General features: G+C 48.9%; 1 protein-coding gene across 2 annotated transcripts in view; it reads right to left on the bottom strand.

The window, feature by feature from the left end:
- PAX7 (paired box 7) overlaps positions 1-25620 on the bottom strand; it is a 106262-nt gene that overhangs the window by 46574 nt on the left and 34068 nt on the right. For both annotated transcript variants that reach the window (XM_027668068.1, XM_027668067.1), the window contains one exon: positions 9435-9634. In XM_027668068.1, coding sequence (XP_027523869.1) covers positions 9435-9634 — 200 coding nt within the window. The remainder of the gene's footprint in view (positions 1-9434; positions 9635-25620) is intronic.

Below are 25620 nucleotides of genomic sequence, written 5' to 3'. Positions count from 1 at the left end.
CACAGAATGAAAAAAAGCTCCTGAGAATACCCAGATTTTCCAGGCTGTACCCAGAGACATTTAGGTTCAGTGCTGAGCCTCTGCCACGGGTGGGTGACATGGTTAAAATAAATATTAAACAAGGTTAGTGGAGCAGAACAAATGACTCCTCACAAATGAGATTATCCAATGAATTTAGCCTATATTTCTCCTGGCATCTCCCAGTTCCTGAAGGTGTGAGCTATTTATAACAACCTACTGAATTGCAGGGAACAGGTGGTGGTATGAGATTTTTTTTTTGGCAAACCACTTGGTTTTTTGAGGAAATCATTCCTATCAGTGAAATCTTTCATTGTGACATTGATTACTTTACTCTTGCATCATTCTTCCAAACACTTCCTCAAACAAAAGGCCACCCCTCCCTTGAAAGAACCATCTCAGTGTGAACATTTTGTGGACACTAATGGATTTCATACCCCAGGCAGGGAAGCAGGAAAATGGGATAGATCTGTCCACTCTCACACTGAGATACACTGAGCCCAGGTTGGAACTCCTGCATTCAGAACTCCCAGCCCAACCCTGCCCAGTGATGCAGCTTTACCACTTGTTTTAAGAGAAGTTCATAATATTTACAAATAAAAAAATATTATCATGGAATAAAATAGCTTCTGTATACTGATGGCTTGCAAATGTTGTGTTTTCCAGCCCTACATTTTACAAATATGTTTCTCAGTGATTTCAGTTGCCAGAGGAGATTCTGCTAAAATAAAATAAAATTTTAAATAAAACCTGGTTTACTTCTCTTTATAAACCTCAGATCTGAGGAGGAATGGGACCTGAGGAAGCTGAAAGACATTAGAATCGGTTCACTGCTGTCAGAAAGCAGTTGCAAGGCAGCATATTTATAAACTGCTTTTTCACTTGCACACTTCCTTCTTAGACAGCCAAGTCTTAATGGTGTTAAGAATTGCATTTAGACATTTGGGAACCGGCTTTGATGTTCACACCTCACGGAGGTGAACGAGATGTTGGAGAGTAGATTTCCTGCTGCTATTGTTTAGCTCAGACAGGCTGGGCTTTAGCAGCAGATCAGCAGCACATCAGTTCCTGCTATCAAGATTTGCTTTGCCAAAGAAAAGCTTCTAAAAATGGCTTAAGCTTCATGTGAAGTGGCTCAAAGATTAAAGCACCCTGGCAAAACCCTCCTCCTGATTATTATAAATACTTTCCAGTGTTGACCACACGGAATATATTTAATTGGAGTCCCAGGAAAGAGTCTGGGGAGGTTGAAGATGGACGAGAGCCCCGTGCTGGCCACGACAGCTGGGTCACTTGACTGGGCACATCCTGGGTGGCAGCAGAGGTTCAGCACAGGAGTCTGAGCAAAGCCTAGGAGGAATATTTTGGTCCATACCACGGCTGGAAATTTTGTGATAAAGGTTCTTCTCATAAAACCTCTGGGAGGCCCTGTTTGTTTTTAATACAATGGCACAGCCACTCTGCTGCTATAAATCAGGGCAACCTCACTGCCTTCCATCAGAGCAGCTGAGTGTGCAGAGTTCCACACAAACACTTCGGCCAAGGCCTGGGGGCTCCTTCGTTGCTTTGGCCTCTGAGCCCTCTGTCCTTTGTATGAAAATCAAATCATTCCCACACTGTTTAGGGCATCTCAGCTTGCAACCATCAGGTTGGCAGTTCTTGGTCCAAAGCAGACCAAGAAAAGCACAACAGGACAAACAATCAAAGTCACTTCCGGGTTTGGATCTCAACACAAAAATCCACAACTTTAGCTAAAAATGGAGTTCTGCTGATCTGAGTGGATTCCTCCACCCACAGCAGGTTCCAAGGAGCACTTTCTGCCAGAGATTTCTCCATTTGGTTCATAGGTTCTCTGCCCCACACTTAAAAAACAAGCTGCTCTTGTCAAATTATGCTACAAGTTTCTATCAATTCCCATTGACCTCAGCAAATGCTTTGCCAGAAGGACTCCAGGATTAGGTTTATCATTTTCATCTTCAGGAAAGTAATGAAACAGTGCTGGCTCTTTCCAGCAACATCCCTCAGGCTTCCAGAGCTGGGACCACATCCTCTGCCAGTGGGACACTTCTGCTTCCAAGGGCACAATTCTATGAGTACCAAAAGTGCTGATGCCTTTCTAAAGAAAGGTTTAGATTGAATCCCAGAATGGTTTATGTTGGAAGGGACCTTAAAGCCCATCCATCCAGTGCCACCTCCTGCCATGGGCAGAGACACCTTCCACTATCCCAGGGTGCTCCAAGCCCCGTCCAGCCTGACCTTGGACATTCCCAGGGATGGGGCAGCTACAGCTTCCCTGGGCACCCTGAGCCAGGGCCTCCCCACCCTCCCAGGGAGGAATTCCTTCCTAAGATCCCATCTAAATATCCTCTCTTTTAGTTTAGGACCATTCCTCCTTGTTCTATCCCTCCATGTGTTTGTGAAAAGCCCCTCTCCAGCCTCTCTGTCAGCCCTGTTTAGATGCTGGTGCCACAATTTTAAGAGATCATCTCTGGCTCGTCCAAAGCTCAGGTGAAGAAAGACTTTCCACTGCAGTTTGGATACCTGATTAATTACTTTACAGTTTGGTTACCTGATAAATTACTTTACAGTTTGGTTATCTGGTAATTTACTTTACAATTTGGGTCTGATTATTTGTATGTGATTATTAGGTGTTTTGAGGGCTTATTTGAAGTTTTTTCACTGAGGCAAGTATGTAATTGTTACTCTTTTCTGTAATCCAACTGCATTTCTGAGTCTAATTTCGGCTGGGGAAATGGGAGAGAACAATAGCAACGCCATGAGACATCACAGACCAATTCACTGAGCAAAGAGAAAGTGCAAAGGCTGCAGCCCCCTCTCTCCTTAGAAACATCCTCCTGCAGCAAGACCTTCCCGAGACAGGAGTGGGGGGAAAGCACCACTGAACTTGCAGAGCTGCTGCTTTCAGCTGCCCTCAGCAGCCATTGCCCCGGCCCCGACCTGTCCCGGGAGCGGGATGGAGCCTGGCACTGACCCCGACCTGTCCCGGGAGCGGGATGGAGCCTGGCACTGACCCCGACCTGTCCCGGGAGCGGGATGGTGCCTGGCACCGTCCCGGCCGTGCCCGGGCACGGGGAGCAGCATCCCCGCGGTTCTCACGGAGCCGCGGCCGCGGTGCCAGCGGCTGTTCCCGCCGGGGGGGCTGAACCAGCGTGCCAGGGCAGCCCTGCCAAGCAGAGCCCGGCCCTGCCCCGGCTGTGCCAAACCCACGGGGCAGCTGTTGTGTCATAACCCATCGCAGCCCCTCACAAGGCACGGGAACGACCCGGAGCCTCGGGAAGAAAGGAAACGTTCTCAGCTGACCTCCGAGGGAGGGGGAATCGCCTCAGAAGAGCCAGTTTGGACACATCTCAAAGAGTTTGGGAAGCAAAACAGCGGGCAAACAGCATCGGGCCGTGGCAGCTTTGCCTGACTTCAGTTAGTGCTCGGAGACCTGCTCACCATCATCGTCCCCGTGTTTAACACCTTCATCCCCAAAAAGCACCACCCCAAGGAGCAGGACAGAGCTCTGACCACAGTGAAATTCATTCATAGCACCAAAAAATGCCACTCAGGCATTTTTTATTTTTTTTTTTTTTTTTTTGAAAGGGTAGGTCTACTTTCATAGCCAAATATTTGGTTTCTTTCATGGAAAACTGCATTAGTTTCAAATTTGGGTGTTTGCTTCTCTCCCGTTTAGGAAAACAGCACAGTGACACTTTTAAAATTGGTTAAAACTCCATTTGCCTCTGAACTGTGTTTGCCTGGGTAACATTAATTGGTGGGCTGTGCTAAAAGCCAGAAGGTTTTTCTATCTCATTGCTCCATGTCCAGGTAATGTGAGGTAAATTACAGGGATACTGCTCTATTTCTGCAAATTAAGAGATATTTTAAGGTCCCCACCAGCACACAACAGAGATATTTGAGACATTCCTCATATTTGTATCCACATATTTTCTGGATACTAAACTGCAGAGTCCTGCTGGTAAATAGTGGGTTTTCAGCTTGTTCACATTGAAAACAGAATTGCTCTGTGAAAAATTCCAACTAAACTTGCATAGAATTTCTTTTCTGGTGCTTCATTTGGCAAATCTGAGCCTCTGCAGCACGATCCAGAATATGGCTGTTTGTTTACTACAGTTTGAAACTGTGTCATAAAATACACATTATGTGAAGAGCCTAGAAATGCACTGAGATTTCAGAGGCAGAATTGCTCTGAGCCCTTTTATTAAATGAAACATCCATTTTCTCCCAGGCAGAAATCACAACGGTCTCCATCATAAAAATGATCAATAAAGCACTGGCTTGCGACTCCTGCTGCCTGGTTTAATTTTGTTATTGAAATAAAGGTTTCTCAGTGCATGGAATTTCCTGGGGATTAATATAAAAAATCAGCATCACAATGCACCCACCTCTTTGTGCTGATTTACTCCCAGAAATCACCCACTGCCCAGAGCAGAATAACAAACACACTCACACCCAGCTGCCCCAGGTCCCACCAGCCAAACCAGCCACAGGCCACGCTGAGAAGCAAAAACCAGCAGCTATTTTTTGGCAAAAATTGCAGTAGATTTTGGGGAAAGCTTCTTGAGGCAATACTTTGGAACTTCCCACCTCTGACTCACTGTAGCACCAGGAAAAACGGAGCTGGGGTGTTTGCATGGGAATCTCTGTCCCGAGGAATATTTGGGAGAAACAACTTCAGTGAAGAAATTTCTAAGTGACTTGAGATCATGGTGCTGACCTGGGGACAATGTGGCCCCATGCACTGTTTGGGTTTACTTTCCATTTCTTTCTCTTGGTGAAATAACAGAAATAAGCACTAAGGCTTGTTGGGAACTCGCCTTAAAAATGCAGCACTTTTGGGCAAACAAATCCACACATGGGATTGTCTACGAGGAGGGTTTGTTTCAACTCCCCACACCAATGAAGGAGGCACCTGGTGGCTCTTCTGACTTTAGCATTGATTTGAGAAGTCAAAAATTTCCTGGCAAAACTATTTTCCTATCGAAAAACACTCTACTAACAAAGCCAAGTTGTTCATGAGAAAAGAGTTGTTCTAAAAAAAGTCTCCCTTCTACAGAAAATCCAGGCAGAAAAGCTTCAAAATTATCACATGTAAGTTTTTTTTCCACATAAAAACTTTGACATCATCAGTTAGATAATTGCAAAAACTGGTGTAAAAACCCAAAATACAACCAAGATCAAAATCAAAGCTCCCATTAAATTAGTGAGTGAATTATTTAGCTATTAGATTTAGTTTTTAATTCCATGAATGCTTGGCATCCACCAGCTTGTTTTCTGGAAGGGTGGAAATGGGAACTAGCAAATGGGCAAGAATTCCTTCAGTCCTGGACAATTAGTGCGCCACATGAGTCAAGACTTTGCCTTGCACAAAAATCAGTGGAAACTTCCACTGTTGGCCTTGCTGGGCACGGGTTTGGCAGAGCAATCCCAGTTCACCCAGAAATCCGTGGCAGCCTTGTCCCTGGCTATGCTCATCCCGGGATTAACCTTTTAACAGCTCATAACTTTTGGGGGTGTTGAAGCCTGACAGCTGAAATCCTGCATCTCTACCACACAAACAGTGCAGTGGCCTTGCAAAAATCCTGCTCAGCCCCCCGTGATCTTCCCAGCAGACAAGAAACCGGAGCTTGGAGCTGCTTGCCCCCTCCCCTGGGTTGTGAAGTTTATGAGCTGTCAGCATGTCAAACCTTCACTTAGCTGGGCAGCTGTGAGCAGCCAGAGACTGAGATCTGCCAGGGCAGTTTAACAGAGCCATCAGCTCCTCACAGGGGGAGGCTGTGGCCTGTGAACACCCAGGGGTGAGGGAGAACCACCAAGCCTTAGGTGAGTTCACCTTTCACTTGGAGCAAAGACAGGTGAGGACAAGGAAGAGGCAAAGAGAGACAAAACCACTTATTTTTGTTTGCTATTGTCCAAATGGGATCCACCACAGGGATGTGGTGTCCACCTGATGCAGTCAGACAGGTGGCACCAGAGGCATCTGAGCTGTGATCCAGGGATTGTCCAGCCAGGGCTGCCCAGCACACAAGTGGCCCTGGGATCCAGAAGGTGGGTGAAACAATGATCAGACATTGAGGAGCTGCTCTCAACTAGCTTTTGTGATTATAGGTCACAAAACACTTCTCATACATCTGCCTCCCATCTTACACCTTCAGTTTTGTGGACAAGATGGATGGGTAGATGTGGCCCTTCAGAGAATCACAGAATGAATCCCAGAATGGTTTGGGTTGGAAGGGACCTTAAAGCTCATCCAGTGCCACCCCGTGCCATGGGCAGGGACACCTTCCACTAGCCCAGGTTGCTCCAAGCCCCGTCCAACCTGGCCTTGGACACTCCCAGGGATGGGGCAGCCACAGGTTCTCTGGGCAACCTGTGCCAGGGCCTCATCACTCTCACAGGGAAGAATTTCTTCCCAATATCCAACTAAACCTACTCTCTGTGCATTTAAAACCATTCCCCCTGTCCTCTCACTCCAGGCCTTTGTAAATAAACTCTCTGTTAACACCCAGAAACCCTGATCTCAGCTGGCCCTGCTGTTTTTACAGCCATTTTTAATCCAAAACACATCTCCTGGACTTAAAAACTCTGTTGAGACAGTAGTAAGACTCCAAGGTGGTAGAAGATTCCCTGCTGGATGGGTCCATGTGGATGTGTGTGTGTGTGTGTGGCTATTTTTTTTCCCACAAGAACTTGATTGACTAATGTCTGTAGATCCCTAGAGCCAGCAAAAGATCTGCTCTGATATCCAGAAAATTTTACAAGGGGCGGCAGGCTTAAAAGTGGTGGGAAGAAGCTGAGTATGCCAGGATGTTGGAATGAGAAAGCCATCAGGAATGTGCCTCGGAGAACAGCTGCTACTGCAGCCCTGGCAGGAATCTCCAGGAAAGCTGCCTGGGAGCAAGCAGAGGGACTCAGAGATCACAGCTTGAGACAAGGGAAAGGTTCTCTTTAGTCAGTTAGTTAGTTAGCTAGTTAGTTAGTTAGTTAGTTAGTTAGCTTTCCCTGTCTCTGCTTTCACTTCCCTCCTCTCTCCCAGCACTGTCACAACAAGGTCAGAGCACCTTGGAGAAGAACTTGCCTTTGGTTTGTGCACTTGGGACTCTTCCCTTCCTCCCCACTGGAGCAGTGGAAAGTGAATGATATAAAAACCCTGGACCTTTGGCAATAAGGGAGATTTCTGTCCATAATTCAGGAGTCCATGTAACATTCCATTCCATCTGTACCCCACCATCCCTCAGCATGGCTCATGTAACACAGCTTTCCCTCTCCCCAGAAAAAGGTGCTCCCTGCACTCCCTTCTCCCTTGAAACTCCTTTTTTTAACCTTTTTACCACAGGAACATCTATTTTTATTCCCCACTTAACATCTTCTGTCCACCTACACAAGTGAGAGCAATTAGAACAAAATATGCAAAACAAAAATGGGGGAATTCACACATTCTGACTCCAAGCTTAGTCCCCTTAATTAGCCACTTTCCCAGGATCCATTTATCTCTGATCTACACGGCCAGCACATTAACACTGTTACTGCTGAACACCCCGGGATGGTCTTTTGGCTAAAAACAACACTGGAGTCAGCTTAAGGTTTGCTAGATTTCCTTTTCCAGTCTCCATAGCCAAATCTGGAGGGATGATGGATTCAGGAAAATCCAGCACCTCTCAAGAGGAAGCTGGAGGGAGGTGAGAGGGTTTCACTGCAGTACTGTGACTGGCTAATGCTTCTTTGGGAAAGAGGGATAATGGGAAAAGTCCTCAACCAGCAGCTGTCCAGATGGGGGGAAATGTCCATTCCCAGACAGCTGAGGGGAAACACCGAAAACATCCTGTGGTTTTGGCTGCTGGGAGAGCACATGGAGCTCATTGTCCTGAGAGCATGGACAACGAACACCTGGGTGGGTTTGGAGGAGCTGGTTTGGTGTGGGTTTGGAGGAGCTGGGTCAGTGAGTGTTTGGAGGAACTGGTTTGGTGTGGGTTTGGGGGAGCTGGGTCAGTGAGTGTTTCCCTGTCACAAGCCTGTAGAACTCCTTCCCTCCTCTCCCAGGATCCAGCCGGGGCAGCAGGAGAGGCCCCCGTGCTCGGTGTGAAAGCCCAGCAGTGCAGTGGCCGCACAGAGGGCAGACTGCTGGGGTCTCTATATCGCTGCTGGGGTCTCCATTTCCCTGCTGGGGTCTCCATTTCCCTGCTGGAACCCGGCACAATCCCACATCCCTCCCCCTTCCCTTCCCTGTCCCCGAGGGACTCTGTTATACCCCCTGATCTGTTCACACTCCTGATCCCTCGGCGTGTTTGCACACACTGCTGACCCAGCCTTTATCTGCAGACATAAGGGTCTCTGTGTGGAGCTCCCACAAGGGCTATTAATCGTGTAGATGTCAGAGTCCCCCAGCTCCAAACCCTCCCTTCCTGCCCCTCCCCTCTCCTTCCCTCCCCCCACCCTTTTCATGCTCTCTGAAGGTGGAGGGGGAGAAAAAAAAATACTTTTATAAAAATTCACACACAGAACTTGCAAACTTTGCAAAATATGATCTGTTCCCCTGGGAAAAGTTGGTAAATGGTGGGATTTGTCCTCAAATACCAACCAGAAACAAACACACTGTTCCCTCCTAAGCAAAGGGAGGAATTTCTCCAGCAGAAAACAGAGCACCAAATGCTTTGCCAAGTACAGGAAAGTTTGGCTCCTGGTTCCAACGTGGAGTGAACCCTCAAGCTGGTACCTCTGCAAGGGGCCAAATCCAAAGGGCCTATCTGCAAATCTGTGGGAATGTAGGATAGAATATGCTCAGCTGGAAGGGACTCATCAGGATGATCAAGTCCAGTGTTGAACCAGAGAATATTCTCAGTTGGAAGGGACCCACAAGGCTCATTGAGTCCAACTATGAAGTGAATGGCCCATGCAGGAATCAAACCCACACCCCTGGTGTTATTGGTACCACCCTCTGACCATCTGAGCTTGTCTCAGGGTTCATGCAGAACTGGATTTAAGGCTCAGATCCTTGTGGATGTGGATCTGGAGATGTGTGTCCATGTCACCACCTTTCAACACCCTCTCAGAATCACAGAACGTGCTGAGCTGGAAGGGACCCACAGGGATCGTCAGCCCGACCCTCAGCCCTGCAAGGGACCATCCCCTCTGTGCCTGAGGATCATCCAAACCCTCCTGGAGCTCTGGTAGCCTTGGGGAGCCTGTTCAGTGCCCAACCAGCCTCTGGGGGAAGAACCTTGTCCTGAGACCCAACCTGACCCTGCCCTGACACAGCTCCAGCCGTTCCCTGGGTGCTGTCCCTGCTCCCCCCAGAGCAGAGATCCCTCTTGCCCAGCAGCACCCTCTCCTTGCCCAGGGTGACCAGGGAGCTGTTCCCCAGGCTGTTCCCCCATGCTGACTCTCCTCCTCACCTGCACACGGGCCTCGGTGAGTTTGGTCCTCTGGGCCAGCTCCTCGCGGGTGTAGATATCAGGGTAGTGGGTCCTCTCGAAGGCCTTCTCCAGCTCCTCCAGCTGCTCGGCTGTGAAGGTGGTTCTGCTGCGGCGCTGTTTGCGCTTTAGGGGCAGGTCTGGCTCAGATTCCACGTCAGAGCCTTCATCCAACCTGTTACCTGGGAAGGGAGAGAAATGGGAGTGAGGTTTGTGTGGTTCAAGGTCAGACAGAGGCTGTGGGAAGAGCGGAGCAGCCCAGAGAAGTAATCCTGGTTCTCCTGTTGATCAAACAAAGCACTGAATCACAGACACTCCAGTTTGGGTTGGAAGAACCTCAAAGATCATCCAGTTCCACCTGCCATGGGCAGGGACATCTTCCACCAGCCCAGGCTGCTCCAAGCCCCGTCCAACCTGGCCTTGGACACTTCCAGGGATGGGGCAGCCACAGGTTCTCTGGGCACCCTGTGCCAGGGCCTGCCCGCCCTCACATGGTGCCCACGTACAACACATCTGCCAGATTTATGTTATTTATGTTGTTTCCTACTATTATTTTTTCCCACATTGCAAAGAAAACTTAGGAAAATCAAAACTCCCGCAGGAAAACGGTGGGTCGTGGTCCTCGGTTCAAATTGTTACAGAGAAAGAACTTCCAGTTGTTGACTTATTTCAAGAAATTTCCATTTTTTAGTTTGGAATTACTGTTTCAGAGGCAGACATTTTACACTGAAAAATGTCGAAGCTGAAATAAGCACATAAAAATGTCACATAAAAATGCTTTGGCTTGTGCTGCCTCATTTTCTCCTGTGTTTTGTCAAGTGTTGGTGTTTAACATTTCAGCTCTTTTAAACCACTTTAGGAAGCAAAAAAAAAGAACAATCAGGAATTTTTACAGGTGGAGAAAAACCTTTCCGGCTCTGCTTTACCTGTATGTTGGGCTGCCCACATGATACAGTTCCTCAACTCTTAAATTTCCCCATTTCAGCAGGAGTTTTGCACAAGACCAGACTCCTACAGAGTTCAGATGCCATCAGAGTCCTTTCCCAATGTCTATTTGGTCACTTATTCCTTAGCTTTCCCTGGATCTGTGCCTTTCCCTTCTCCCTGCCTAGAGCCTGGCACCACATCTGTTGCCTCCTGAGGCCCAAAGAAGTACAGCTGGAATAAGTAAACGCAGTTTTCCTCCATTTTTCCCCTCTGGAGATACAGCAGAAGGCACTACATTGATGTTCCCCAAGTGTTCAGTGGATTTTGGTGGGGGCACACCCAGACCATGGAGCTGTGACTCCAGTGTTTGCTCTCATGGAACAAATCTCGTTTCAAGACACAACATGCAGGTCTCAGTTCCCTGCAGTGTCTGAAGGATCTCAGCCAGGCCAAGCTTCGTGTCTGCCTTTGGGACAGGGAGAAATGTGCCCCTGGTTCGTGGCAGCAGGGGAGGAACAACCTGAGAGATGACACCCTTGAGGCAGGAGAGAGATATGGTCGCTGTCACCTTTTCCTTCTCTCTCATGAGAACAGGAGGCTCTATAATGTCACTGATTTCTTTTCCCTACCAGGCTTGACTTCTGTCTTTCAGAGGAACCACAGAGCCAGAACCAAACTGTGCTCACAGAGAATTAATTTTTCTTTCTGGGTGAACCTTTTCTAATCTAAGGATTAAATCAGCACTTCCATGTGCTCAACTTGATGATAAAGTTCCCTGAAGTTCCTCACGGTGTTTTTCAGCCTCTATATCATCATCATCCAAAAATCTGCCTCTTTCCTTGTCAGGGCTGGGAACGGCAGCTGTGATTCCCCAACAGCTGCTGGGGAGCGGCGGCAGTTTGAGGAGTAGGAGGCAAATATCCCCTCGAATCTCTCTTGTTTATACTGAGATCACCACAAAATGCCTCTGCATTCAAAACAAAAATGCTTTTATGTCCTGGGGCTTCACGGGGAGGACGTGGGATCTCAGATAATGCAGTTGTGCTGGAGCCAGGGCAGCTCTGCTGCAGGGGAGTGGGTGGCTTGTTTTGGGGGCAAAAACATCACCCTAACAGGTTTTTCCCCCTTCTGCCTCTGGCTTACCAATAAGTACGTAAGGTTCTTTATATACATTCATCTTTTAGACCACCTTTTATTTCTTGATTTCTCACCAAAAGCAGTGAGAAATTCGCTTTTGACCTCAGAGGAGCAGCCTCTGCCCCACAGTTTAAAGGCAACATCACTGCTCGTGGCAAAAACCTGCTACTAAACTAGTTTTTTGGTTTTGTTCACTTTCAGGGAAGGTCTGGAGTGTCAAATAAAAGGAACATCTGCACTTGAAAATAAAAGCCTTCCACATCTGGGTCCCACATGATTCAGGACAGGTAGAAGCACATCTGGGCCTTGGAGTACCATGCTGTGCAAAATCACATCTGGAAACCTAGAGCATTCAGTAAATTTAAGTTCATCACTGAAGTGATTATTAATTAGTTTGTGTCTTTCCTGGCAATGTTTGGTACGAAAAAATAATAAGGACAGAGGTGTGTTTGTGTCCAGGGTGTGAGAGAGCCAGTGTGAGGAAGGGGAAGGAAAACACCCAGATTTAAATGTCCTATTTCTCTGTAGTTACTACCCACCCAGGTGTAGTTAGGACACACACTACACACACTTAGTAGGAACTGGCAGCCTGTGAGCTCTTTAGCACAAGAATGGTTGTTTGGGTGTTTCACCAAAGTCCCAAACAGGCAAGTCCTGCCATGAGAGTGTGATCATGGCTGGGATCTCCCCTTGCCCCTGCCCTGGCAGCAGTGTCAGATCATCTCCCTACAGCTCATCTGCTCATCTGATCCAACAGCTGGATCCAGGATCTCCCTGGGTGAAGGAAAAACAGTCTGGAAAAGGATCTGTAACTTATTTAATCTCCCACACTTCACTTCTGTCTGCAGAAGTCCAGAAGGGAAAACAGCCGAACTTCCTGCACCAGCTTTGAACTCCTCACTGAGGATCCCTGATTTGGCCATGAGGTTTTGGGAGAGGGTGACTGATTGTCATGAGGAGCAACCTGTGCCACCCACAGCCATCAGTGCTGCCTACAGGGTTAAGGCCAACCCTTGCAAAGTAAACTTCCCTATCGCCAAGCCTCCCAACAGCTCCTGCCTGGCATTATCCCCATTTCCCGAGCGTGGCAGGAGCGGCGGAACTCACTCACCTATGGTCACCCCGTGAGTCAGGAGCAGAGCTGGGAACAGAAGCCACAGCTCCTTGTGCCAAGTCCAAGGCTCCAACAACCCGACTACAAAGATGAAACCAAGAGAGCAAGAAAAATCCCAGGGTATGTGTGGAACCAGCTGGTCTGACACGGAGCAGCTGCTCCTGTCACACAGGGAATCAGGGAAGAATAGAGAAAGTCTTCCAGCTGGGATGGGCTGGTCGAGCCTGTTATTCAACACATCCCTGCTATGGTGGACAGGCTCCCTCACCTGCCTAATGAGCAACTCCACAGGTCTGTGCCCTTCCTGACCAGCTGGAATACCTTGGACAAACCATTCCCACAATCTCCCAAAGATTCCACCCAATTAGAAGCTCTCTAAAGTTATTCTCAAAAAGAATAACTCAAAGAGACTCCCTCGCTGGGGATTCACCCAAAATTTAAATACTTCATTTTCTGCAACCCACCCCTGTGTGAAAAATGGTTGTGAGCAGGGGAAATCCCAGTTTCCAGCCCCCAGCACAACGGGACTATTGCTGTAGGAACAATCACGAGCTGGTAGCGTTTTACACTTACTCGGCACAAGCAACAATGTAAATAAGAAGGTGGAGAAATATCTAGAAGTAGCTTCTTGGGTGGTTTTCCAATCAGTTGCTGTGATGAAGGATAGGAACCAGCTATCTGTCCACCACGGAGCTCCCCCAGGATATCCCACCGGGAAAGACTGACAGGAAGGAGCGGAAAGGGAATGTGAATGGAGGGAAAAAATTTCACAGCAGAACAAGTCCGAGAAAAGGAAAAAACTTAAAGAAAAGCGTGTGTGTTACAGACACACTCATCCCACTAGATTTTATATTTTAAGAGCAATTCCACCTTTATTTTTTGTGTAACTGCTCTATAGCTCAGGAAGAAAAGAAACTGCTCAAACCTCTCTGCTTTGCAATACTTTTAGAAGTAAAAAGGCACAGACTTCATCGTGGGAGTGAAAGCAGGAGAATGCCAGGGTGAAAATTCGTTGGCTCTTCCCTCTTCTCCCAAGGAACTGTGCCAAGGTACAGGTACCTTCCTGGGGCAGAGACACAACCTGGCTCATGCAAGAGGTGAGAGATAACCATGTGAAGGGACTTGCTGACGGTCTGTGTGGAGCAGTGGGGAGTTCTGCTCTGCAGTGGGCTGGGGAAGATGGGATGAACCCCAGTGGTTGTTTCTGCCCGTGGACATGAGTGTGGCCAGAGCTGGTGTGCAGGGGTGAGGGCAGGATGGCACAGCAAAGGTGATAAAGAGAAGCCTGGGCATGTCCTGGGAGCCATTCTGGCCCGAGGAAATGTGGGAATTACCTCCCCCAAACTCCCATTCCTCAATAATGCTGACAGTTCAGGATGGGTACAACTAGAGAGAGCTGGGCAGACCTCTCTGGAGGGATTTGAGAGGAGCAAAGGGAGCTGGAGCTGGAGGAAAGGACTGAGAAAACCCTCAGTAATTACAGACTGGTTGTGTCCTTCCCTTCCCTCCTCTACTTCCCTTCCACCCCCTCTGCCTTTCTCCTCTCCATTCACTGCTTCTGGGCTCCTCTTAGCCCTGGAGTTAAATTAATCAACAGGATTAGGTGGAATCGGCCACAAGACCCTCCAGGCTCAGCCTGAGCCCCTTGATGCTCTACAAGGACCTGCTGCCCTGCCTTGAAGCACCTTGGAGCCGTCTGGAAGGATTGGTAGAGAGGACCAGACATGGAAACGCATTCATTAAAGTGGGGGTTGGATTTTGTCAGAGGGTAAAGGGGAGCTGCACACTATTGCTCATCTCATTTCCTCTCTTTCTTTCTTCCTTCCAGCTGCACCATCCTAAAAATTAAATGTGTGTTGGAGGGGAGAGATGGAGAGGGGGGAAGGGACTGGGTTTGTGAATGGCTTGGCTACAACTGCACCTCCTGTGCTGCAATTGGCTTCAGCAAACACACCCCAGTACAGCTGGAGCAGCAGAGATGCTCCACAGAACCCACCTGGAGGTGATTGGCTGGAGAGCCAATGCAACCACAGGGAAACCTGGATTTGAAGGTATGAGAGAAGGAGGAAAACCTCACTTGGAAGGTATCAGCAAGTCCTGAGCACCCACAAAGTCCAGCCCCACACAAGGCCCTCCCTTCTGCACAGTGCTCTCCATCCACCAGAGCTGTCTCTTGGTGGTCCCAGCTGCAGAAATGTGTCCATGAACAGGTTTCCAGTCCCACGTGCACTTGAACTTGAGGTACATAAACTAACCTCAGGCTTTTTTATGCTGCAGGACAATTAAAGAGTCTCTTGATGAGGTTTTACCTCAAGTGATGTTTTTGCTTCCTGACATTGCCATAATAAATGGTGCTACATTACCATTCCCATCCAAGGCTGAGGTGCTTTTCAAGTCCCCAGCTTGGCTGGGACCCCCATCACTCTAAAGGAACCCCACTATTCTCCCTGACCATGTCCTTCCTCCACTGTGTTACCAAGTATCTGCAGGTGCACTGCACACCTGTGACGCTTCATACAGGAGTGCCCCGCTTTTCCCCCCGTCAATCAGAAGACCCCCATGGCCCGCTCGATACCCCTCCCCTCTCTTCCCCACCCCCTTCCCCTGTACCCCCCCTCCCCCTTCCCCCCCAGACCTGAAATGGCAAACCTCTGTGTGCTCCGAAGCTGCTCTATCCTCCTCCATGGGTGTGTAGCAACTGCTGGAAAGGCTCCCCCACTTTCTCTCTCCCCTCTCCTGCTGCGACTGCACCTTGGGACTAAAGAGTCCGCGGAGTGCACGTGGCACGTAGCGGGGAGCCCGGACCAGCCCGGGAGCCAGCACGTCTCCAGGATGAAGGACAACCGCCTCCCTAAGATCTTGCTTTATGGTGAACTTGCCACTGGCTGCCGCAAGAGAGGAGCCCCAAAGAAAAGATTCAAGGACTCCCTGAAACACCATCTCAGCCTTGGTCATATTGATCACCATAACTGGTCTACTCTGGCCTCAGATCGGGAGGCCTGGAGACACACCATCTATAACACTGCAGATGCCTTTGAGAACACACGCAGGATCACTCTCGAGGAGAAAAGGCAATGCAGGAAGAACCGTGTCTTGTGGAATACACCATCTAAGGAGTCTTTCTGTTGTGCCTTTTGCAATCGGATATGTCTGTCACGTATTTGCCTCATAAGTCACCAACGTGCCTGTAACAAATGTGGATAAAGCCTTCCCAAATCTTCGTTCGCGAAGCCCAGCCATGATGACATTACCATTCACCACCTCCCAGGTGGGAACACCTCCTGCTTGGGGATACCTTGGCATGAGGGCCTAAAATAAGATCTCTACATAAATATATCCAGAGGAGGCCAAGTTTATTAGAGGGATGGAGCACCTCTGCTATGAGGAAAGGTTGAGAGAGATGGGATCGTTCAGCCCGAAGACAAGCTTTGAGGTGACCCAGTTGTAGCCCTCCAGTACCTGAAGGAGCTGACAAAAAAGATGGAGAGAAACTATTTACAAGGGCCTGGAGTGACAGGACAAGGGGAAATGGCTTTAAGCTGAAAGAGGGTAGATTTAGGTTGGACACTGGGAAGAAATTCTTGGCTGTGAGGGTGGTTTGGCCCTGGCACAGGGTGCCCAGGGAAGCTGTGGCTGCCCCATCCCTGGAAGTGTCCAAGGCCAGGTTGAACGGGGCTTGGAGCAGCCTGGGCTGGTGGAAGGTGTCCCTGCCCATGGCAGGGGGTGGCACTGGATGAGCTTTAAGGTCCCTTCCAACCCCACCTATTCCATGACTACAGTGAGATCCTTGCCATGGACCTGGCTATAACACACCCCTGGGGCAGGAGGGTGGGACTGCACAGCTCATGCTTCCTTCCTGCTCCCCCAAAAGCATGTAGGATGAAGAAGGATCACCCAGACACAGTGATTCATTCACAGAGCACATCTCCTGTGCTGCTCCTGCAATCCACAGCTTCAGGAGACAGAGCTGGAACTCTCCCTGACTTCTGAGCATCTGCCTTTCCCTCTGGCAGAAAGCAAACAAACCCCATCAAAATGCAAACAAGACTACAAGAAGGCTGAGAGGAAAGGTGACACAATGGTAGCATCACAGAAATGTTCTGCCTTGGTTTTAGTTTCCAGCACAGAAACAAGAACAGCCTCGTCTCTGTCTTCTTGGAAAACAAAGAAGTCCCGAGTTCCCAGTGAGCCAGAGGTGCTTCTGTGTGCCCCAAATAACCCTGCTCACCTCCAAACCTATTCAGCAGCAGGTGGGACTGCAGAGGCGGACAGGTGTTTCAAATTCATCTCTTGCCCCCCTCGCCCCTCTCCAAGCACATTCCCAGACACAAAACCCCAATAATTGCCACAGCACATACAATAAAGGGTTGGGTTTCCCCTCCCTCCCCTTTCCAACCTGTAAACCCCCATTCCCCAGCGCTTGCTCGTGCCTGTGCAGCTGTATCACAGTTTAACATAGTTTAGGGGACTGTGGTGTGGAGCAGCAGCAGCAAACGAATCACATAATAGTTGATACGCGTTTTAATCAAGTAATTCAGCCCAAGCAGAATGACAGTGCCTGTTGGTGGGGTGCCCTTGAATACCAAACAGACCAGGGAGCAGGTCTAGGAAAATGAAAAAATCATTTACAGCTCAGCTGGGGGCTGCAGTGTTCAGCACAGCATTAGTGTGGGGGCCTGGCAAGAGAAAGGTTGGGATATTTTTCTGTATTTTTATTATTCAGACCCTGAACTGACCAGCTGTAACCAAACCACAGACTGAGGTAATGTCCATTATGGGCTTTCCAGCCTGGAAATAATACTCACAGTGGAGCTGGTGCTCTTCGACAGGGAGTGACAGTGTCTGTCTGTCTGTCTGGGATGGATATAGAAAAGGGGTGAGGGTCAAAGGGAGAGGGGGTTCACAGCTGGAGAATTCCCGCAGCATGTCAAGGTCTCTACTGAATGAGGGAGATCAGATGTGGAAGGAGAAGCTGGAGGGAGAAAGGAGAGCTGGAGATTTAATGGATGAAAAGGGAGCCCACACAACCTGTCCAAGTGTGAGCAGCTCCCCACGTGTGGGTGACCAGTGACCAAAGGGAGAACCCTGTTCTGTCCCGGAGCCAGGGATCCAATCATTTCTCCACGGTTGAATCCAAAGGTTCACCCAGGAGGGGCCCCACGTTCACGTGCTGAGCTCGAAGACCCACAGGTGGTGCAACATGTTCAGTGTTCCCTGGTTCTGGTCCTGCTTCCCTGAGCATCCCCCAGAACTCCCTGTCCTCCCAGCTCTGCCAGAATTCACCTCCTAACTCATGGATTGGGGATTTCAAGAAAACTCTTGTACAGGAGTATCTGCGGCTGGAACCAGGTTATCTTTAAGGTCCTTTCCAATCCAAACCATTCTATCTCACCTGGCACTTGGCCACAAAATACATGAGTGATTCTAAACAAAAGAATATAAATTTTATTTCATTGGGGTGTCAATTTGGGATGCACAGAGGTCCAAAATTCACCTCCATTTTCCTCTATAAAATCCCTAAATCTCCTTGAACAAGTGTCTGAGCCTTTTGGGGGCAGGTCTAGCCAGGTTCAGAGGCACGACTGCAAGTGAAACACTACAAGATTTTGGAAAGAAAAAGCTGGAGAGACCCTGTTTTCCTTGGAACAGTCATCCACTGCCCAAAAGCTCTTTCCAATACGAGGACTTGCTTCGAGTGGAGGGCTCCCCACCAGCTCTCCCTGCATTCCTCTCAGCTGCAGCCACTCCTGGTAACTCTGGGTTTGGAACATACCTTTGCCTTGAAGCTGAACTAGATGGAGGCTTTTCCAAAGCCACAAAGAAGAAGGAATTGCACCTCCAAGCAGATGCTCTTTCACAATGTACAGAGCCCAAGCAAACCCTTTGCTGACGCACCAGAGCAGCTCTGGTAGGAGCCAAGAAGTTTGTACTCATTTATCTGGGTGGAGGGATCTGGCCCTGGAGGCTCCATCCACTCTGAATGTGAAATCAGTGAGAGATGTGGGGGCCCAGCAAACCCCAAGCCCAGTCTGGGTCTGGCAGGGAAGTCCCAGCTGCGGTGCCCCTACAGGAAGACACATGGCCACAACAAACACAACATATTCTGCTTCTGCTCCTTGCAGGCACTGAACAAAACCAAACCATCCAGAACATTTGGAGGAAGACAGGGAGGGAGGGAGGGCAAAAGAGAGCCTACGTCTCCAACAGCCTTTGTTAATTCCCAGCACTGGCCTGAACATAAACAGATGGAATATCCATCAACTCCAGTCGTCTTTTCTTTTCTTTCAACTTTTTTCTAGTTCTCGCCTCCCTGCCCCCTCCACCCCTAACACTCTTTCTTCTGGCTTTTGTTTGGCCTTTTAAAGAACCCCGAGGTAATGAGGCCTGCCCCAAGTCCCACCACATCTGTGAAGTCCATAAAAGGCCCCTTTTTCACTTCAATATTCATGGCCTCTTGCTTGTGGCAGGCGCAGGATCCAGCACAGCCCTGCACGAGAGGGGCTGCAGGGGCTCCTTGGCTCCTCTGCCTGAATCCAAACAGTGTCCTTAGAGAGGCATCAATAGTGCTCCCAAAACTGGGAAGCAAAGGGAGACCAGCTGGGATACAGGGGAAATAAAGAGGCAGGGGGAAAACAGCTCTGTTCACTTTCTCTGTAGTTTTCCCTTTTTTGCTTCTTCCCTTTCAGCTTCATCTCTCCTGTTCCCTTCAGACAATTTCTCACAGACACAGGGAAGATGTTGGAGCAGTACAAACATCCCCCAGGGTCTGAGCTGCACAGGAGGATGGGGCACAGGCAGCGAGGATGCTGGAAGCCTGCTGGCATTAAGGATGGGGGATCTGATGCTTTGATAACCACCTTGATTTAGGAGTTAAAGCAGCAGGAGTTAAACCCAGAACATAACACCTGGCCTGAGGAATACACAGTCAGGCATGAAGGATAAGTGTGTGTATGATACCTGGAGATGAAAAAACAGTAAGTGATGGACCAAAATGTAAAATGTAACATTTATGTTCAGCTTGGTACTCTGTGTTTGTTTGCAGTGTGGGTCCTGGCAGGGTTGAGTTGGCCTGGGACAGGCTATGGCACGGCCCCAGCTCAGCAAGAAGCCTCTCAACCTTATGCTCAACTTGTCCCTGACTTTCATCCACTAAATTCATGCCATGCCTCGACTGGGTGGAAGCTCCAGCCAGGGCCCAGGAAATGCAAGGAAAGCTCAGTGATGCCCAGCCTGCTGTGATCCCACCCCGTGCTCCAGCCATGCCTGTTTTCCCGCTGCAGCAAAGCACACGTTACACCACGTCCTCTCAAGCCAGGGGTCCGGGAGCCCCTCACACCAGTTTCCCTCCTCATTCTGAGCACAAACCAACATCTCACTGCTCTCCACGGGTACCACGCCCACCCTCCCAGAGGGCCTGCAATGGCACTACAGAAAACACACTGTGCTATTCAAACACCCTCGTGAAAACAACACCCAGATCCACAGGAGAGGGACTCAGAACAGCCCCCAGCTGGAGGATGGACATCTCTGGGCAGTTTTACCCTTTTACCTCAGTTCTCATATGGATAAACAAGCATGTGTTTCCATCCTGGAGCCACTCCCACAGCCTTAATCCATTCCAGTACTTTTTAATCAAGAATTTTCTCAAAAATTGTCTGAGCAGAAGCACCACAGTCATGTCTCGGGTGCTGGTGATACCTCACCAAAAGTGACCTTTCCCCACACATCTGGGCTGGACTGCTCTTGCTGTCAGCCCACCACATAGGCATGGACATCCCATCCTACCCTAGTGAGACCCATAAATCCAGGTTTCAGAGTTTCTTGCCTGTGACAACCTCTGCTGCTCCTGGCTTTGTCCCAGCGTGGCTCTGCCCATGTACTTGAAGTCCTGCCACCCCTTCTGTCCCAGTTCTGGCCCCACAGGTTCTGCCAGCACATCTCAGCCTTGGCCATAGCTTCCTTGCTGTTCTCACCCTGAGATCCCCTCACAGCTCTGTCCTTGCTCCTCCACCCCAGTCTGCAACACCCGCTTTTATTTTCATCCCAAACCCTACACAGCTCTGCCAACAGCCCTTAATCTGGTCTTGTAGTTCCTCTGCTGTTTCAGCCCTGGCTGGATCCATCAAATTAAAGACCTTTCAGTATAAGACTCTTTCAGGAAAGATAAACAAATTTAACCTCATAAACCTTTCCCAATCCTGAAAAACCAGCCCGTGAGAATGAGACACCAGAGAGCACTTAACCACACATGAGAAACACATTCCTCCTGCTGTTTGCAAGCCCTGCTTCATTTATCTGAGTGTCAGCTCAACTGCCTGAAGCCAAGAGGTGTGTGAGAGCAGGCACAAGCCACCACCTCCCTTCCTCTGCTTTGTGCTCCACCGTGTCTGGGAAAACAGAGGGATGCAGCAAAAGTCATTAAGGTAGCTGTCCTTGGAGAGCTCTGATTCTTTTTCCCCTCTTCTGCTTCCTTCCCATTCCTGTGCTTGTTTATTTATCTAGATACACGCACTATATATATATATATATACACACATACATATACATATATATACACATATATATACACACATGTGAGTGTATAAACACGTCCTCTCGCTTCACTGCTGCTTCTACTTGCTTTCTTGCTCTCTCTACTGCACTTCTCCCTTTGTCTCCAAATTTATGCCCTTTCCCTGCCTACTTTTCTCCTCACACACAGACACAGCTCTACACTCATTTCAGCCCCCGGGGAAAACCCCAAAGGACGTGAGTGTGGGAGCTCTGGCAGAAAGGGCCCACGAGAAGAGCGAGCCCATAGTCACGTTGGCCAAGAGCGACCGCGGCTGCTGCTGCCAGTGTGGTGAGAAGCTGGACTGTGACATTCGCCTGCAATTGAACCCTGGTGCCTGTCTCTGCCGCTCCCTGCTCCCAGAAGAAAGAGAAGAAAGAAAAGTGTAGGGAAGAGAGAATGCAAGTGACAGAAAGAAGGATTGAATGAAGGAGCGAAAAGAAAGAAAGATATCCCTGCGCCGCTCGGTCCTTTATCAGCCCTGTCATCTGGTGCAGGGCCCTGCCCTTATTGTCTCACCTTGGACAAAACCAAAAGGCTGGTTTTTGTGCAGATTCCTTTAGAGCTGCCAGAAGCAGCACCTTAGGGGGTCTGGGGAGGCTGAATGTGCAGCTGACAGCCCCGCGCGGCCCGATGTGATATCAATAAACTCCGACACGTCAACTCTTCAGCACAGCTCATGTGGAAGGTACGGCCTGAATATTAAAACCCCCGGGGCCGGGAAGGGATCTCCAGGGGGAGAGGGGGGAGGAGGGGGCTCGGAGCAAGGCGAGGTCGGCAAGTGAGGGGCTGCACTAGCACAAACCAGGCCACGGCACCAAAACAAGAGGCACCACTGCAGAGCTGCTCCCTGCTGCCTCAGCAGCCTTTTGGCTTCTATTCCTGACCACCAGCAAGGACAAGGGGCGTAAAGGCTTCTCTGGAGCTTCTCCTACAGGTTCTGGGAAAGGGATTCTCCTTGAGGAGCAAACTGGGCATGGCTACAAGAAGCTGTGCTGGCCTGGCATCGCATCCTGCTCCTGCTCCGTGCACATTTGCTTCAGGGAGCAAACAGAGCCCTGCCCACGCTGCTCTGCTCTGTGGTGCTGCTCATAGGCATCATCACTGACAGAGCCCCAGCTGTGCCACCAGCACAGCTCCCGGCCCGGGGTGGCAAGCCAGGCAACACAAGTGCCTCTGAGGGGACGCTGAAGCCCAGCAGGACATTTTCTGCCACTCCTGCTGTGATACCAAGATGTTTTCCCAGAGGAGCAGGCACAGCAACGTGACAGGGGACCTTTCCTGCTTGATAGCAGAGAACATTTGCCTCTCCTGACACTTTTCATCCTTAGGTTCCAGAGTGAATGTGCCCAGATGAAGTTAAAGAGGCAGCTCACTCCATGAGAACAGGGTTGTGCTGAGCTTGGAGCTCAGTTCTCTGCAGACTCCAAATATCCACAGTCTCCATTTCCATCAGATCACAGCTCTGAAATTTAATTTTGGGGATAAATTGTCCAAATTTAACACTTCAAGTCTCAGATACCAATTTCTCTAAAGGATGGGGGGAGGCCAAACCCACCCAGAGCAGAGCTGTGCTGAACGTGCCCTGTAGCCCCAAGGAAGGCAGGACACAACTGTCCCTCGATCAAGACAGAAGTTCCAAAGTCTCCAGCCCCACAGAGGAGTTTTTTCAGGAGCTCTGTGTGCATTATATTCCTTGGGGTTTATCTGCCAAGCATTTCTCAGGATACATGACTTCATCTTTTAGGTATTTTCAGATGTAACAAGGGATCTTTTAGGAGCTGCAGTGATCACTGTCCCTCTTGGATTGTGATTCTGTGAGGCAACTGCACCCTGACAGACACAGGGCAGAAGCTGAAACCTTTCACAGCTACTTCCTGCTTAGGAATTCAAAATGAGGAGCAAAGCCAAAAGCATTTCCCACAGTGATGGAACCAGAAGGGTCTTCACAGAGGAGCCCTGTGCTTACCAGCTGGAAGGACTGAATACAAGGAGAATAATGTTCTAGCCTGTCACTCACAGATGGGAGCAGGTATTTCTGCCACTGCTTCTCTTTTGATTAGTGCGGATCTGGAGTTTTACAGTTTGACAGTCAAATTCCCAAATGCAGGGAGAATGTTTCCGGATAGTCTTAAATAATTTCTCTTTGACAGGATTGTTTAGGTTTTTTTAGATAAAGAATGAAAATATTTTAATCTAAGGTAGTAGAAACATTTCAGCTGATCTGAAATGAAAAATCTTGCTTTGTTTTTGAATTATTCAATTAAATTTTTTTTTCTATTAAGCAGTAGCTTCATTTCAACATGAAGATGTGATTTGAGAAGACATTGAAAACCCTTTGTATTTTCTGATTTCCTTCCACATGTGGCCCTGGGATCTTTCAGAAGCCTCTGGTCATGTTTTAATTCAGTTTTGACCATGCCACAGGAATCAAGAGAGCCAAGAGCTGGGACCATGATTTTGAGAGATGTGATGTCTCAAATATCAAAATGTTGGTTCCCCTGTGACCACAACTGTGGAAAAAGGAGAGGAATTGTGTGCCCGGATCTCTGGGACACATGGAACCTTCTGTGGCATGAGCTCATTTCTGGCGCTCAGTATCTCAGTAACTACATGTAGGACAGGCACCAGCAGCTAACACAAACAGATTCTGAGAAAAATCAGCAAACAAAATAGATGTTAACAACTCATAATTAAAAAAAAAGGTCAGAAACCCAAGCAGTGGGTTTGAAAACCCACTCGAAAACCAAGCAGTGAAATGTTACAGGAAGAAAATTCTCTCCCCCAACTTGAACAGACAAAGCAAGTGCACAAATGTCACAGGAAAAATATTTTTCTAGCTCCTGATGAGCCCACATGAGAATCCCTCACCCTTCCAGGGGCCTGGGACCATGAGAGTTAGTTCCACACCGTGCAGAGTTTTGAAAGCTGAGCACTGACCATGCAAAAGCCTAACCCCTTTCATCCACCCCTTCTCCCCAACCAAATTTTACAGACCAGAGCAAATTAGCTGGAATGCTTAATGAACCTTTTGATATTCATACTTCTTCAGCTGGTAAATAATTTCATTCTGCACGCTGAGGACATTCAGGGTGCAAGCACAGAGATTTTCCCCTTGGGAAAGGGTAAGTTGGCTTAGCTAAATTAAGAAATTACCTCCCCCTGAAATTTGAAACACTTCAAATATGCAGTTGTCTGAATTGTCCAGATACCCTGTGTTTCAGTGTGAAACAGCATTAAATGTTATTTGTCTTTCTGTAGTTCCTACAGCCCATAACTGGGGTTAGGTTGGGGTTGTATGGAGAGAAAACACAGACAAAGGATGGCAGCAGGACAAGATGAGGGAACTGGATGGTGGAAATTCATTTTTACTGCTCTGAGAAATAAAATCTGGAAGTCCTGACTCCAGGTGGCTGCTGGGTCCGCTGGTTGTTCCTTCATGGATTATTATGCCAAGAGAAATGAACGACTTGGGCAGATTCCTTGCACCTTGTCAGATGTGCTGCATAATTCCTACGTGGAATCCCAAACTCCCGGTTAGGTGAGAGCACTGCCAGTCAGGTGAGAGCACACCTCTCTGAGAGCCATCCCTGCTAAACATCACCTGCAGCTCTGACACATTACTCAGGTAATTGGTTGGCCTGCCCTTCTTCCTTCAACACTTTCCTCTGTGCCTAAAGATTCCCATTTCATGCTTCAGAAATCCCGGGGAGAAGAAGCTCTTGGGTTTGCTGGACAACTCCAGAGCTGTTAGAATTGGTAGCAAGACAGAGATCCCTCTGTTGACCAGCAAGAAAAGTGTTCAGGTGCCCTCTGGCAAATCCAGCAGGGCAGCAAAGGTTTGAAATCGCAGGTGCCCCTCGATTCTAAACTAGAGAATCTCTTTGTTTTAATGAATGTTTTCTAACCAGTACAACAGACAAGTCAGTGCCAGAACAACTTTCTCCACAATGCCAAATAAACTGTGTCTTGGAACAGCCAGAAGCAATGGGTGTGCATGTTAAGCCTCAGCAAAACACAAGCCCAAGAGTTGGAGACCAGGGACAGAACCCAAGGAATGGCCTGGAGCTGTCAGGGCAGGGTCAGGTTGGATCTCAGGCAAAGGTTCTTCTCCCAGAGGGTGGTTGGGCACTGGCCAGGGTCCCCAGGGCAGTGGGCACAGCCCCAAGGCTGCCAGAGCTCCAGGAGGGTTTGGATGATCCTCTGGGGCACAGAGGGTGACTCTTGGGGATGGGCCTGGGCAGGACCAGGAGTTGGATTTGATGATCCTTGTGGGGCCCTTGCAACCCAGCATATCCTGGGAAAAACATTAGAAGTGTGGTGCATTTCCCACTTCTCCTTAGGATTAGGTGGGACCATCCATCCCAAACCAGCATATTCCCCGTGTCCCTACAAATAACCCTCCTCTCCTGTTCATTACCCAGGACTCTTGGATTCCA

Source organism: Corapipo altera, unplaced genomic scaffold, assembly GCF_003945725.1.
Source record: "Corapipo altera isolate COAL_440 unplaced genomic scaffold, ASM394572v1 80, whole genome shotgun sequence".
In the NCBI taxonomy this organism is placed as follows: Eukaryota; Metazoa; Chordata; class Aves; order Passeriformes; family Pipridae; genus Corapipo; species Corapipo altera.
The sequence above is the reverse complement of the archived record's forward strand: the minus strand, read 5'-3'. Positions and strand labels throughout refer to the sequence as shown.